This window comes from Equus caballus, chromosome 6, assembly GCF_041296265.1.
Source record: "Equus caballus isolate H_3958 breed thoroughbred chromosome 6, TB-T2T, whole genome shotgun sequence".
NCBI lineage: Eukaryota > Metazoa > Chordata > Mammalia > Perissodactyla > Equidae > Equus > Equus caballus.
Window position 1 is genome coordinate 81,124,298 of NC_091689.1, and position 14,600 is coordinate 81,138,897.

The window sequence follows — 14,600 nt, forward strand, 5'->3', positions numbered from 1 at the left end:
AAATTATTTTTTTCACATACCTCTTTGCTAGAGTAGAGTTATTTGGAAATAACCCAAACTGGGGCTGCCTGCAGCAAAAAGAAGCTAAAGGAGTTTAAAGTCACTCCAAAGAAATGGGAAACTAGCAGTGTTGAGGGAATGAAGAAGTTACTATTCGTTCCGTTTCTTCTAGTTGCTTTTTTTCTGGTCATGTGGCTAAGGGAAAATTTTATTCAAGTGATGATGAATGTATCATTTTGGGTCAGTGTAAAGAGGCCTTGAAACCTTTTTGTATGATGCTTTACAAGTCTATGAAACTCATGAGGGGCCACTCCCATTTTTTATTCAGTTCCCAGAGTCATTTTTGTAATTACGAAAATACGGAAAAGCAGGAGAAAAACACAAAATTTACCTATAATCCTTTCACTCACCATAGCATTTTGATACAGCTGTTGCTTTTTTCTAGGTTAAGAACATTTTATCTTGTCCTTTAATGATAATAATAATAATAAAATAGAATCGCAGCTATGAATTATTGAATGCCTACCATATGCTAGGACCGGTGCTAAGACTTTACGTGCCTTTTCCCATTCTCACAAGACTCCTATTGTCCCCTTTTTTCAGATGAGGTATTTAAGACTTTTAATTAGTCTTACGTTAATATATTATTTGTTTCCAACTGCTCTGCTGAGATTCTTGTGGAGTCCCTCTTGGGGTTCTTTGCAGCCAGGGAAGAGAGAATGGTCCTATTTTACTCCATCATATGGATGTACCATTATTAATTAAATCTATCTTTACTTGTTAGACATTTAGGTTGTTTCTAGTTTTTATCATCACTATAAACAATGTTGATACGAACATCCTTCAAATAAATTGTTCAAGTGAAATTATTGTATCATACGTAAATTGCCAGGGCTTTTTATTTTTTTCAACAGATGTATTTCTTTTAAAGATTTTATCAGTATACTTCAATAGCAGTGTGTATGAGATTACCTGTTGCCCTTTCCTAGAAGATAACTTGCTGGTTTACTTGTGGTTAACATTATCCTTTTTGTATTTTATTATTTAGAGAACATGTACCATAATTTTTTTGTTTCTTGTCTTGACTTCAAAGGAACCCCGAAAGCTAAGTTATGCTGAAGTGTGCCAGAAACCCCCTAAAGAGCCATCTCCAGTTCTTGTGCAGCCATTACGAGAACTTCGCTCCAATGTAGTGTCTCCCACCAAAAATGAAGAGAATGGAACTCCTGAGAAGTCCATTGAGAAACCGCATGAGAAGCCAGAAGCAAGGGCTAGTAAGGATTATGCTGGCTTCCGAGGCAATACCATTCCCAGGGGAGCAGCTGGAAAAATCAGGGAACAGAGACGCCAGTTTGGCCATAGGGCTATACCTCAGGGAGTGACTCGACGTAATGGCAAAGAGCAATATGTGCCACCCAGATCACCAAAGTAAAACAAACAAACAAACAAAACTATTCAGAAACTTCTCTCTTCCCATTAAACTTGAGCCGTGGCTGTATTGAACTGTTTTGGAGGGGAGGGGATAGCCAGGAAGTTTCGAAACGGGAGAAAGTACGTCCTTAAATCATTATGGATTTTGGAGTTGTGAACAGTAGAATCCCAAAATTCATCTCTAACGTGATTTTAAAATGCTGGAGGATTCCAATCAGTATAAATATATATATATATGTATACATATATAAAAATATAATTTTTCTATTTTTGTTTTTGATTTTAATTTGCAGAGATCTTCTGCCTGGAATCAATTTTGAGGGTTCAGATTTAGCTTGGGGAAAAAACATATTACGCATCCTTCAGTATAGGGGATGAGGGAGTGAGAGAAAATATTTTTTGAAGAAACATTTCTGTAAAATTAGAAATTACTTTTTTTAATCTATTTAAAGTTTGGCTTGGAGAATGCCGTCTCTGCCTATATGGCCTTGTGTTGCAAAGCAGATCAGTGGCTGGGGTGCCTGTCATGGTATGAGTGTGTGCAGGAGTGATTGAAGCCAAATCTCTTGTCGTGTTAGTAAATGATTTGAAAACTGAATGTAATACGTGAGTAGATTTTTTTCCCAGTTTGAAATTTAGTCTGTCTTTCTGACCTTACTGATATTTCCTTCAACATGCTGTTAAACTCTGATTGTGCTTCAAGCTGTGACTACCAATCAGTTTGAAACTTGAGGAAAGAATGGAGGTCATTCAAAAAACTGAAAATTTGTCTTATTTTAGATCTGAGTGGACAGGTCAGATGGACTGCAGAGATTTAACTGCCCTGTGATTTACCCCCTCCCCCCTGCCAAAATAGGAAACAATTTTTTCTTTGTTACTTGGTTTGTTACTCTCTGTTCTTTGACTACACACCCCCAAAAGCAAAATATCCAACCACCTACAGAACTGTATGTTTCTAACTGCCTTGACCAGTCTAGTCAAATCCTATAACTGTTCTAAATTTCTGAATCAAACATTGAAGTATTTTACTCTTCTCTTCATGTGTTTAGAACTTTAGGTCCCAGAATGGTAGGGCACGAATGACTCTACAGTAATTTATTTGTGTTGGTGTTAAAAATGAGACATTGTAACTGATTCTTAAAGTGTTAAATAGTGTAGAAGTAAAAAAAAAAATTTTCTAAAGGCTTAATTTGAGGGCAACTTTTTTCTGTTTACAATGTATTTATCACTTTCCTTCCCTTTCTCAAAAAGAAAAAACACAGAAACAGACCTAGCAAATCACAAGATTTTTGAGTTAAGGTGAGAAAGATAGTTGAAGAAAATTAATACATAATTTCTCAGTGAATAAAGTTGTAGCTCTCATATTAAATAGGCAAGTTTACATGCTGGTGTTTAGAAAATGGCTAAAAATATTAAAAACCATGTTGCATTAATCTGTTTTTAAGTCATACCATTTTCAGAGTTCTATGTAAGGTGAGGTTTTCTTTTATTTTTTTAGGGATAGTTTGTAATAGTAATAACTGTCCCTTATGTTAGTGAATTTACATATGTACAAATTGAAACTGTAAATTGTGAACACTGGAAAGCACCATTGTGACATAGAGTAAACATCTTAGTAATATATAAAATGAATGTAAATGGAGGTTAAAATTACATTACTGTGAAATTCATCTTCCAACTCTAAGTTAAGCTTTGGAGAATTTGTATTAGTAGGTAACTGTTCAGAGCTTTGAAAACACTGCATATTTCTGTACAAGCCAGAATTACCATTTCTTTGTAACTTATTGTTCAGCTTGGCAATTGTTTTTGATTTGGTGGAGTGATAACATGGTATAATATATTTAAGCAGTTTGAAACTATTGATTTCTACACACTATTTTTTAAAATCATCTGCTAGATGAAACATACAATAAAACTACCTGTGCTGAAATTTGGGGGAAGTTTAGGTCCTTAAAAAAAAAGTATTAATAATCATTGGCTACATCTATGATAAAAGTGCTCATTTTGGTTTACTTAGATAATGCTGCAGTTGGTGGAAATGATAAACATTTAAAGTGTTAACACTCTGTGAATGCATTGGATTTAAGAGAATAAACATTTTATAAAACTCACTTGGTAAGGATTATAAACTTAATTATTGCACTTAAAATGAAACCTTAGTTTTTTTATAATGTGTCACACAAGTATGCTGGTATTACTGTATGCTTGTTTGACTTACTTTTAGTCCACTCAACTTCTAAAAACTAAATGTTCTAATTGAAACACAAGAAAAGAGTCTTTTTGAAGAAAGCAAGTGTGTTCTTGCTTTTGCCCAACGTGTTATTGAAAGTAGAAATTTAATTTAAGGATATGACCATTTTTTGATTTCTTATAAAATACAGTTTTAAATTTTCCTCATTACAGCTAATAGTTCCCATTTTGATGGGATGTATAGGGAAGAATAAATATGTGTGTGTGTATGTGTATATATATAATATATATATATTCACAGTATCTATTTAGCATTTATTTTATTACAGCAGATTTAAGGTTTCTATCTAAATGATGCCTGTGAGTTGTGTGAAACATTACTCTGTAACTGATGAGGTTTGGGTGTTCATTGTAGTTCAACTATTTATTTGTTTCTTTAGAAGGAGGTATTTAAATGTCAAATTTTTCTCTTCATCTTTATGACTTAACACTTCCTTGGGTTGTTGGAGGCTAAAAGTAGATACAAATGATGTTGAGTATATGGTACAGTGATCTTCTGCCATAGTTCTTACTGCATGAAGAGAACAAGAGCCACATAAGTTCATCACCTTGCGTTTCATAGAGAAGGTATATAGAGATACTGTAAAACCTGTCTCCCTTTTCTATCTTGATAATTAAGGTTTTCATGATATCTAGTAATCTGAGTGATTTCTTTTTTGCAAATATAGATACTGGCATTCAAAAGAATTGATCCATCTAAATTTTTTCAACTGGATTTTGGAAGAAGAAAAGATCTTTCAGTGATATGGGTTTATTGTTATTCTTGGCATCTTACGTACTCAATTTGCATGTGATCAAATGACATGCAGATTTTTTATCTATTTTTGGTTCCTAAAATTAAGGTAGCTTGAATATTGTTTAACATTCCTTTTTCTTTTTAAGTAACCAGGTTGGCTTTGCAGAAGGCTTAATGATGGAGTATTAGCATCTGCTGGAGCAGAAAATAGTATTTAAAGGTTACTGAACACTTTTTCAGTTTTATTAGTTATGGCCTTAATATTTAGTCTTTTGGCTTACATGTCCACTGGTTTTACTTTGACACAGTTGAACAGCACTGGGACTAAGTCTGATATTTGTGTTGGCCGTGTATATTAACCATACTTTAAAAGTACCCATTTTGTTTGTTTTTACAGGAAAGATAAAATGCAAGTGGACAATATATTCCTTTTGAGGGTTTTTTATGAATTCTTAACTGCAATATATGATGGGTTTTTTCCTAATTTTTTATATTTCCTTACAATTTGGTGACCATTGATTTAATTTTAGGCTCTTTGGTATATGCTAATTTAGCTAGTCTGGGCTTCCAAGGAGATACGTAGACATTTCAGTTTTCATTAGCTGAATGAAGACATTTTAAAAAGTTGAGAGAGAATTTGTTTTCAAGGTGAGTAAATTTTCTTTCAAAATTCATCCATTTATTAAGTAACTTAAAGTTTATTTTTAAAAGCTGAGAACTTTTTATGAGTTGTTGCCTAGACGATTCCTAAAAGTACGATTCAGATATCAGCAGGCTATGTATAAAATAAAATGGTTTTATTTTCCTTTTGCAACACAAAACACTGATTAGTATATAAATATAGAAACGTCCACATCAACATTGATTTTTTTTCGTTGCATAATCCAAGTGTCCCTTGAGTGTAACATCTCTTAAATGTTCAGGATTGGGGGTCAAAACCAGTCATCTGGCTTCTATTTTGTCCATTGCTTAGGTTTGTTCCTGTTGTCAAAACTGTCCCCCCTCCCAAATGGTGTGGCATATGCTCATGCATATTATGTTAAAATGAGTACATCCTTGTATTTGTATTTTTGTTTTCAACATTGCCAAGGTGCTATGGGAAATTAAAGTAACACAAAATTAGAAAAAATAAAATTATTAAAAAGCAGGACTGGTTTCCTTTTCTCCAGGTGGTTTATGTCTAATGACTACTTGCATTTACCTTTTGATAATTTATATATTGCCCACTCTCTGGTTTCATCACTATCCTGGTCTCAGCTGTTTTTTTTGTTTTGTTTTGGGGAGCAGGTGCGAGATGTGTGATATTTCCTCTGTAAAGTGAAGGCAGAGAGCTGGAAGATTCAGCTTTATGATTTTGGGGTTTTCTTGAATTCTTTCAGTGTTAGAAGAAGTTATTAAAGGGGGAAAAATCATACGACAGTGTGCAGCTTTAAGGACTTTGCCTACATCGGGCAGATTATGGCCTGGCTTGAGTATGTCTAGGCTTTTAAACTTTTATTTCCAAGAGAAAACCACTGGGTTACCTTTACCTTTTCAACCACATCTTTGCTTTGATTCTGTCAAACCCTAGAGCTAAAGAGTTTGGGAAGCTTTTTAAGGGGAAAGTTCTCTGGGAAATTTAAATGAGTCTTTTGATTTTCTTTTTCTTTCACTATGATAAGGCAAAAATAGAGTTGTGAATTTCTGGCTTTTTAACAGCTGGTATCTAAATGTGACAACTCAACTTTTATTTCATAGCTATTATGCCACAGTTCATTCTTGAAATGTCTAGTTAGGATGAACTTTTTTTTGATAGTGGAAATCTAAGTCTTTTAAATATTTCAAATTAGATTTTCTAATTCTCAAAAATAGTCAGGAATATTTACTGTTCTACCAAATTATGTGATATGAGTATGTTTGTAAATAATATACATTCAGGTAACATTTAATATAAACATTCACTTGGATAATTACTTAGGTCATTAGCGTAGCCTTTTAAACAGCTCATGAATAGTTATTTATCTTCATGAAGATAGCTAATATCAGCAAAGTGGTCCCAGTAATAACAGGTTTACAGGGGTTATGTGCTAACAAAGCCTTAGAGCCTTATATCAGTGTGTTCATAAGTTTATTTTGCCAAGAGAGTGGGGTGCATAACTTAAATTTCTTTATTATGAGAGGAACATGGTGTAATTGTGTATTCTTTTTTGTGGATTAATAAACTGGTGAACTTATTAGGCTTTTGAGTTTGTATTTAAAATGAACGGATTTGTCAAGAGTCTCATCACTGAGATACACATTCTATATTTAACTATACCTTGTTAGAAAATATTAACCTAAATATGTCTCCAAGTTTAAATTTCAATTATATGCCTGGAAGCTTTTAATGAAAAGCTTACCTGTTACTGCTAAAAGATTGTGAATTTCCTTAAAAGTCTTTGGAATGAAAACTATCAAGGGTATCTTTTTTTTGTATGAGGTTTTAAAGGAACTGAAATGTTTTCACTTTCTTCATAAGGCTCCCAAATAAGGATCTTCATTTTCTTCGTGTTGTGGGAAGGAGCAAGCTACCTAAAGGCTATTTTTAAAAACTGATGTTGGGTAGCTGTTCTTCAGATCTTTAAAGCTGCTGTACTTCTCTGCTGTTCTCTTTGTATACCTGCTGTATCAGACTTAATGAACCATAGTAGGACTCCAGCCTCCCTATAGCATTATGTAGGCTGTTATTTATCTTTACACACTTGTATTTTGAATGATGCGTCTAAGTTACAATTTTGCTGTTTTGCATTCCAAATTCTGTTCATACAGTACCAGTAACTATGACCTCTACCTGTCAAAACTGAAGATGTTGATTTAGCATTGGAGTTAATCATGATGAGTGAAGTATTCATTCAGCCAGTTATTATATGCTGTGTTCTAGGCAGTATGCTAGGCAGCAAAAATAGATAAGATTCCTGCCTGTATGGTGCTTAGCATGAAATAGTCATAAGTAATTGCAAAATTAGACTGGTAGCAAATATGAAAGCTGAAATCAGACAATCTATGTGGTTGGAGTGGGAGATGGTGCAGGGATAGAATGATTCCCTGAGAAACAGCACAGATAGCTGAAAAATTAGGAGTTAACTAGGTGAACAGGAGGAGGGTGTTTCAGATGAGAAAACAATCTGTACCTCCCACCTTAAGATGTGTTGGCAGAATTGTAGGGTCCTGCAGATACAGCATGGGGCGGGGGTGCAGAAACATTGTTCCATTCTCCAAGCTAAGGCTGGAGAAAGAGCTAAGAGCCGGGCTCCTAGGATTTGAAATTTGTGCATTATGGAGAACAGATGGGAGACCAGTTAGGTTATACCTGATGATGGTACAGTTGGAGCAAAGTGGATGATTGAGAAACATTTAGGAACAGGACTTGAATGCATTAGATATGGAGGAAGAGAGGACAGTATCAAAAATGACACATGAATTTTGGTTTTGTAATTGGATGGAAGTTTGTGCCATTCACCATGATTGGATACACTGGCAAAGAATCTTATCTGGGAAGGGAGATATGAGTACAGTTTTGAGATGGTTATGCTTATTTTTGCAAGATTTCTGATAATCCTAACAGTGAAGTGCAAAACAATAGTAAATGCCAAACTAAAATAATACTAAAATAAAATCATTCCTTTTAAATCCAAAAGTCATAGTGCATCTCTAGCGTAGAGTGGTTTTCATTAGATTACATTTTCTTTCAGTTAATTTTAAAAGCTAATGTTCCAGTCAAGGCTAAAACTTACTCGGTTTGTGTTTGCTCCTATTTCTCTGTCTTAATTGTTGGTACCTTAATCCCAGTCATCATCCTCTCTCCCACCTGGACAGTTCTCGAGGCCAGAACTATTGTGCTAAGCACTTAACATGATTTCATTCAAGACTTAGTGTTTCCAGTCCTCACCGATAACATCTGTCACATATTGGAGAGGAATAAAAAGTGTTAAGCTTATCATGACTGTTTATTACCTCTACAATAAACATTTTCCTTGTTATCAGCTTGCCAATTTTCTATCTGTAGATTCCTAAAAGACAATTCATACCTGCCTCAGCAAACCACTTGTGTCCTGGAAATCATGTAACACATCCAGAAACATGGTTTAAAGGTGGAATTTGAATGTCCATCAAACTTTTCCCCCTACCTTCTTGAATGAAATTCTAGGGTTCCCATAGCTGTAGTCAACTCGGCTACTAATTTTGGTGTGGCTAGGCAGATTATTTAATTCTCTCAACTTCTTTATGTATCTGCAAATACTCTTCAAAGTTTCCAGATGTAAACCTATAAAATTAATTTTTAAAAAAGTTTTATCTTACCACTATCTTGTATTTTGTGGATGTATGGCTATTTGTGTAGCATGCTGTTTTTCATCAGTATTCAAACCTTCAGAAAATACCCACGCACTAACACTCTATGAGCTTAATTGTTCCATTTATGGCCATTTTGATTTTACGTATCTACTATAAGCCAAGATACTAGGTGCACAGGATGCTAAAATTAATGAAATTCCTACCCTTAATAACTTTAGGGTCAGGCGTTATAAACCAAAATACTACTGTAGTGTTTTGAATGCTTTGATAGTATTAGAAATACACAGGAAATAGTGGTCAGCCCTCCTGGTGGGGGAAGGCATTACCTTTCAACTTGAGTCTTGGTCAGAATGTGTTGGCTGAGTGGGCAAAGGAAGAATGGGCAGCACACTGGCAAAGAAGAGAGCAAGTAAAGGCAGAGACTTGTGACAATATGGCAAATTCATTCTAACAGCGGCATGGGTGGAGTGCAGATTTCAATAGAGTACGGCAAGAGAAAAGCTGAAGAACTTCATTTGTAGTCAAAATGTGACCAAGTATATGCTAAGAAAATGAGTTTTCACTTGATTCTCTAGGGAATGGGAAACCACCAAAAATCTTTAAGCAGAGGGTTATGGTTAGATTTGAAATTGAGAACACAATTCTAATGGTTATGTGAATAGTTTGGGAATTGTCCAGGTGAGAGAGATGTTTGGAATTAAGGGAACAGCAGTTAAGGTGGTGTGTTAGAATGAATAATTCTCTCCCACAAAGATGTCCACATCGCAATCCCCAGAACTTGTGAAAGTTACTTTATATAACAAAAGGGATTCTGTAGATAGGATTAAGGATCTTGAAATGGGAAGAGTATCCTGCATTGTCCGAGTGGGCCCAATATAATCATAAAAGTAATCATAAACAGGAGGCGGAAGATCAGACTCAGTAGTAGGAGATGTGATGGTGGAAGATAAAAGTAATGCATTTGGGGCTGGCGTGGTGGCGCAGCGGTTAAGTTCTCACGTTCCGCTTCTCAGCAGCCCAGGGTTCGCCGGTATCGGGTCCTGGGTGCGGACATGGCACCTCTTGGCACACCATGCTGTGGTAGGCATCCCACATATAAAGTAGAGGAAGATGGGCACGGATGTTAGCTCAGGGCCAGGCTTCCTCAGCAAAAAGAGGAAGACTGGCAGTAGTTAGCTCAGGGCTAATCTTCCTAGGGGAAAAAAAAAAAAATAATGCATCTATGAGCCAAGAAATGCCAGCCGCCTCTGGAAGTTGGAAGAGGCAAGGAAAAGATTCTCTCCTGGATCCTCCAGAAGGAACCAGCCCAGGCTACACCTTGATTTTAGCCCCATAAGTTTCGTTTCAGATTTCTGACCTCCAGAACTATAAGAGGATAAATGTGGTGTTCTAAACCACTACGTGTGCAGTAATTAGTAATAGCAGCGATAGGAAACTAATCAGATGGAGGAAAGGGGGCAGATATTCACGATTTTGAAGTAGAATGGATAGGATTTGGTATCTGGTTGGATGTGAGACATGTCTGGTAAAAATGAAAAATTAGAAATAAGTTACAGAATGAAAAGAGGGCTAAGTACAGAACCTTAGTAAATGCCAAAATTGGCAACATTTAAAAAAAATAACACCCATGTTTTGGCAAGGATAGGAAGAAACACCAGTTCTCTTATACTGCAATGAGAGTATAAATTGATAAAACCATTTTGAGAGCTATTTGGCTGTATTTATAGAAAGGGATGAGCACACTTTGCAATATCATGATTGCACTTCTAGGTTATATACTTGGGAAAAACTACTAGACTTTATTCATGGAAACTACAAGAACGTTGCAGCTTTTTTTTAAACTAAATTTTTTCACTGGGAAAGATTCACCCTGAGCGAACATCGGTTGCCAGTCTTCCTCTTTTTTTTTATTTTTCCCTCCACAAAGCCCCAGTACATAGTTGTATATTCTAGTTGTAAGTCCTGCTGCTGCTTCTACGTGAATGACCACCACAGTGTGGCTACTGACACACGACTGGTGTGGTTCCGTGCGCAGGAACTGAACTCAGGCCGCTGGCGTGGAGCACACTGAACTGTAACCACTAGGCAATCAGGCCTGGCTCAGCTTTTTTTTTTTTTCTTTAAACAATGAGAAGCAAAAAACTGTCCACAAACAAAATATAGTATCTTATGATGGAATGCTATATATATCACTTAAAATGAATGAAATGGAACAGCTCTTGTGTGTCAAAAGAAACGTTGACAGAGCAAGTTAGATTGACATGTAGAGGTTGATATCTTTTATTTATAGTTTTAAAATTATATGGATACATCTAGTAAAAGTATAAAAATGTACTAATATGCTTGGGAATGATACCAGCTGCAAGATGGTGGATACCTTTTAAATAATCTTTATCACCTCTCAGGCTTTTGGCTAAGATCAAGTGTAAATAATCATCTTTGGGGAAGGAGGGAGGGAGGTGAATAATGTTAGGGATGCGTGTATAGGGCTTCAAATGCATCTATAATGTCTTTAAAGTTCTGAAGCAGAAATAGGTGGTGAGGTGGGTACCCAGGTATAATTCTCCATACTTGAAAATGTTTTCAAATAAAAACAGTTTTTAAAAATATAAAAAGTAGGCTGAGGAAAAGGAGTTTCTAAATGATACTGGCATTAACTGTTCTGACAAGAGAAGCAGAAGAAAGAGATGTCAATCAATGAAGTTTAAAAAGGAGAAAATTTCAAGATGTAGAGTGTTCAAAATAAATGCCATATAAGTGAGACGAATGAAAAGTTCATTGGATCATTTGACAGTTGGGCAGTTACTGATAACTATTACCAAACTGATTCAGTAGACTATGAGTGGAAGTCTAATAACAGGATTGAAAAGAGGTTGGAAAATAAGTAGAGGGAAGTCAGTGGCCTACTTTGTCCAGTGGTGGAGCTGGATCCAAATGCACAATCAATGTTACTCTAGCCCCTGTCTCTCTGTCTCTCCCCTTCTTCCCTCTCCCCTTTCTCCCTCACTTTTCCTTCCCAATCTGGTAGCTGCGTGTTGGCTTCTTTCTCAAATGGGTTCTCTCCATATGACAGGAAAGATTGGCCAGTAGCAGTTACATGTTTACATGGTCCTTGCAACAACTTCCAGATAAAGAAAGAATTCTCTTCCCCAGTGTCCATATAGAAAATCTTCCACATAACAGGACAAATCACCCCCAGGAGTAGGAATTCTGGGCTTTTATGATCCCCAGAGATCGTGAGACATGATACTCCTAGCATCTATTTATGAGTTAAGTAGTACCTCTTACCTGTTATTGGTAAAATTGTATTCCTTTGATTTCTGGTGAGCTTTAAAATCTTCTCGTGTTTGTTAGCCATTAGTTACTTATTTTTCCATTAGGTTGTCATTTTTTGTTGTTTACTGGTAGAGCTCTTTTATGTTCTAGATATTTCATTGTCTGTTAAATATACTGGAAATAGATTCTTATCTGTAATTTTTTACATTTTAACCTGTATATGGTGTCTTGTATTTTTAATTGCTTTTGAGGCCATATCTGTCAACCTTTTTCTATATGACATGCTTGGGAAAGCCTTTCCTATCCTGACTTTATTAAATATTTTTTCATCTATTTTCTTTTAATACTTTCATAATTTTGCTTTTTAAATTTTAGCTTTGAAATACATTGTTTATTTTGGTGCATTATGAAAAGTGTTTAACTTATTTTTTCTAAATAGTCATTTGTTCGAAAACCATTTATTGAATACTTGATCTTTTCTCCCAGATTTCTCCCATCTTTATCATAAAAGAAATTCCCAGTTATGCGTGAGTCTGTTTCTTCAATATTTATCAAATTCCTTTTATCCTAGTCCTGCACTAATAACACCCTGTTTTAACTCCTATAGCTTTTGGTATATTTTGTGATATGAAAGGGCAGATTTACTCCCATGGTTGTTTTTGTTTACAATGTCTGGCCATTCTTGTGAATTTTTTTCTTTAATATGAATTGTAGAATCGCCTAGCAAATTTTGCATTAAAAAACTGTGGTTTTTATGGATATTGCACTTATGGAAAATTTGGGGAGAAATGACTCTGCAAAAAATTATTTAGTCTTGCCACTAAAGATCATGCATGTTTGTCTTATTTTTCATCATTCAATCTTAAGTTTTACATAGATCAATCACTATGACTTTATGACTTTCGGGTTGTGAGGCTTTTAGCTTTTTAGAATGTTTTGATATATGGTCAGGCAAATCCCCCTTTTAAATTTTTATTTTTAATTTTTCTTGACCTTCCTTGAACATTTCGTCTTCTGTTTAAACTTTAGAATCAGCTTGTTCAAGTCATGATTTAGGAAATTACAATAAGATTTTGATAAAGATAGCATTGACTTTTATAGATTAATTTTTGTAATATTGATACTTTTATGATATTGAGTCTTCCCATCTGGGAATAGGTAACTATTATTTAGGTCGTTGTCATGGTCTCTTTTTTTTTTTTTTTCATTTAGGTCTTCTTTTAGATCGCTCAGTTTAGCTTTTATGGGTTTCTTCACATAAGTCTTGTACATTTCTTCTTAGGTTTATTCTTACTTATGTTTTGCTGTAAGTACGATGGGTTTTTCTTTCAATTGACTATTGCTGTAAGACAGGAAAGTTATTTTTACGTGTTGACCTAATATTAAGCCACTTTATAAAACCTTTATGATAATTCTTATAGAGCTAGACTGTAAGCTCCATGACAGTATGGACCTTTTTCAAACTCTGTATCCCTAGCACCTACAGAGTGCTTAACATGTTACATTAACTCAGTATGCTTGAGTGAATGAATGAATGCATGCAGGATAGTGTTTTAGTTGATTCTCTTGAATTTCTGAGTAGGCAATATTTCAACTATTATAATTATGAGACTTTTAGTGAAAAATTGCTCTGTAGGTTCATGTTTTGAAGTACTCTTTTTCTACATACACACCAATATTAGAAAAATAGAAAAAGATAAAATTACAAAGCTATGACCTTATGCAGAAATAAGAAATTTTTTTTGTACTTAAAAGTGTTTGGTTATGTAAATTTTTAAACATACACAGAAGTAGAACAGTATAATCAACCTGCATATTCTCATCACCCAACTTCCATTATTATTTCAGCCAATATTACTTCGTCTTTTACCCTTACCTTCTTCCCACCCAACTCCCAAGTGGATTATTATGAAGCAAATCTCAAATATACCATTTCATCCATAAATATTTGAGTATGTTTTCCCTTTAAAAAGTATTCTTTAAAGTTATATAATCACAATTCCATTACCTGATGTAAAAATATAACAATAATTCCTAAATATCTAGTGTTCAAGCTTTCCTGATCTTCAAGTTTTTTCTTTCCTTTTAAATCTCTTATTCATAGGCTCCACTTCCATGTGTTTATTTTTTGTTGATTCATTTATGATCTATGAACTTTAAATGGAACAAAAGCATAGAGTAGTGAGCATAAAGCCAAAGTTTTTGTCCTGTGGGATTTGGGGGCCAAGAATAGGCAAAATAGGCTATGAGTTTGGATCCAGCAGGTTAGTGGGAACTAAAATTGTTCTGCATGAAGGAGGGATCAAGGACCAGGCTCATTGCTTGAGACCAGGGGCTGTAGTCAGACTCCCAGGTATGAACATTGGCTTAAAAAAAAAAAAAAAAACTATTGCAACCTGAAGAGAACTTAGAATTTTATACCCAGGTAAGCTATCTTTTAGGAGTAAGCCAAAATATAATTAATTAATTAATTAAAAATAAAAGTAAATTTTCAGCTACTCAAGACTAAGGGAATTTATTTTCCACATAACTTCTCTAAAATAACTATTAAGAATGTACATCAGCAAGAAAAAACAAGCCCAGAGGGAAGATGTGG

The 14,600-nt window shown here is 34.8% G+C and overlaps 1 protein-coding gene across 23 annotated transcripts in view; it reads left to right on the plus strand.

The window, feature by feature from the left end:
* The window catches only part of LARP4 (La ribonucleoprotein 4), a 179,065-nt gene extending 173,501 nt beyond the window's left edge, over positions 1 to 5,564 (plus strand). For all 23 annotated transcript variants that reach the window (XM_070271388.1, XM_005611172.4, XM_070271380.1 and 20 more), the window contains one exon: positions 1,094 to 5,564. In XM_070271388.1, the coding sequence (XP_070127489.1) occupies positions 1,094 to 1,432 (339 nt within the window). In that variant the 3' untranslated portion in view covers positions 1,433 to 5,564. The remainder of the gene's footprint in view (positions 1 to 1,093) is intronic.
* Positions 5,565 to 14,600: the final 9,036 nt, after the last annotated feature.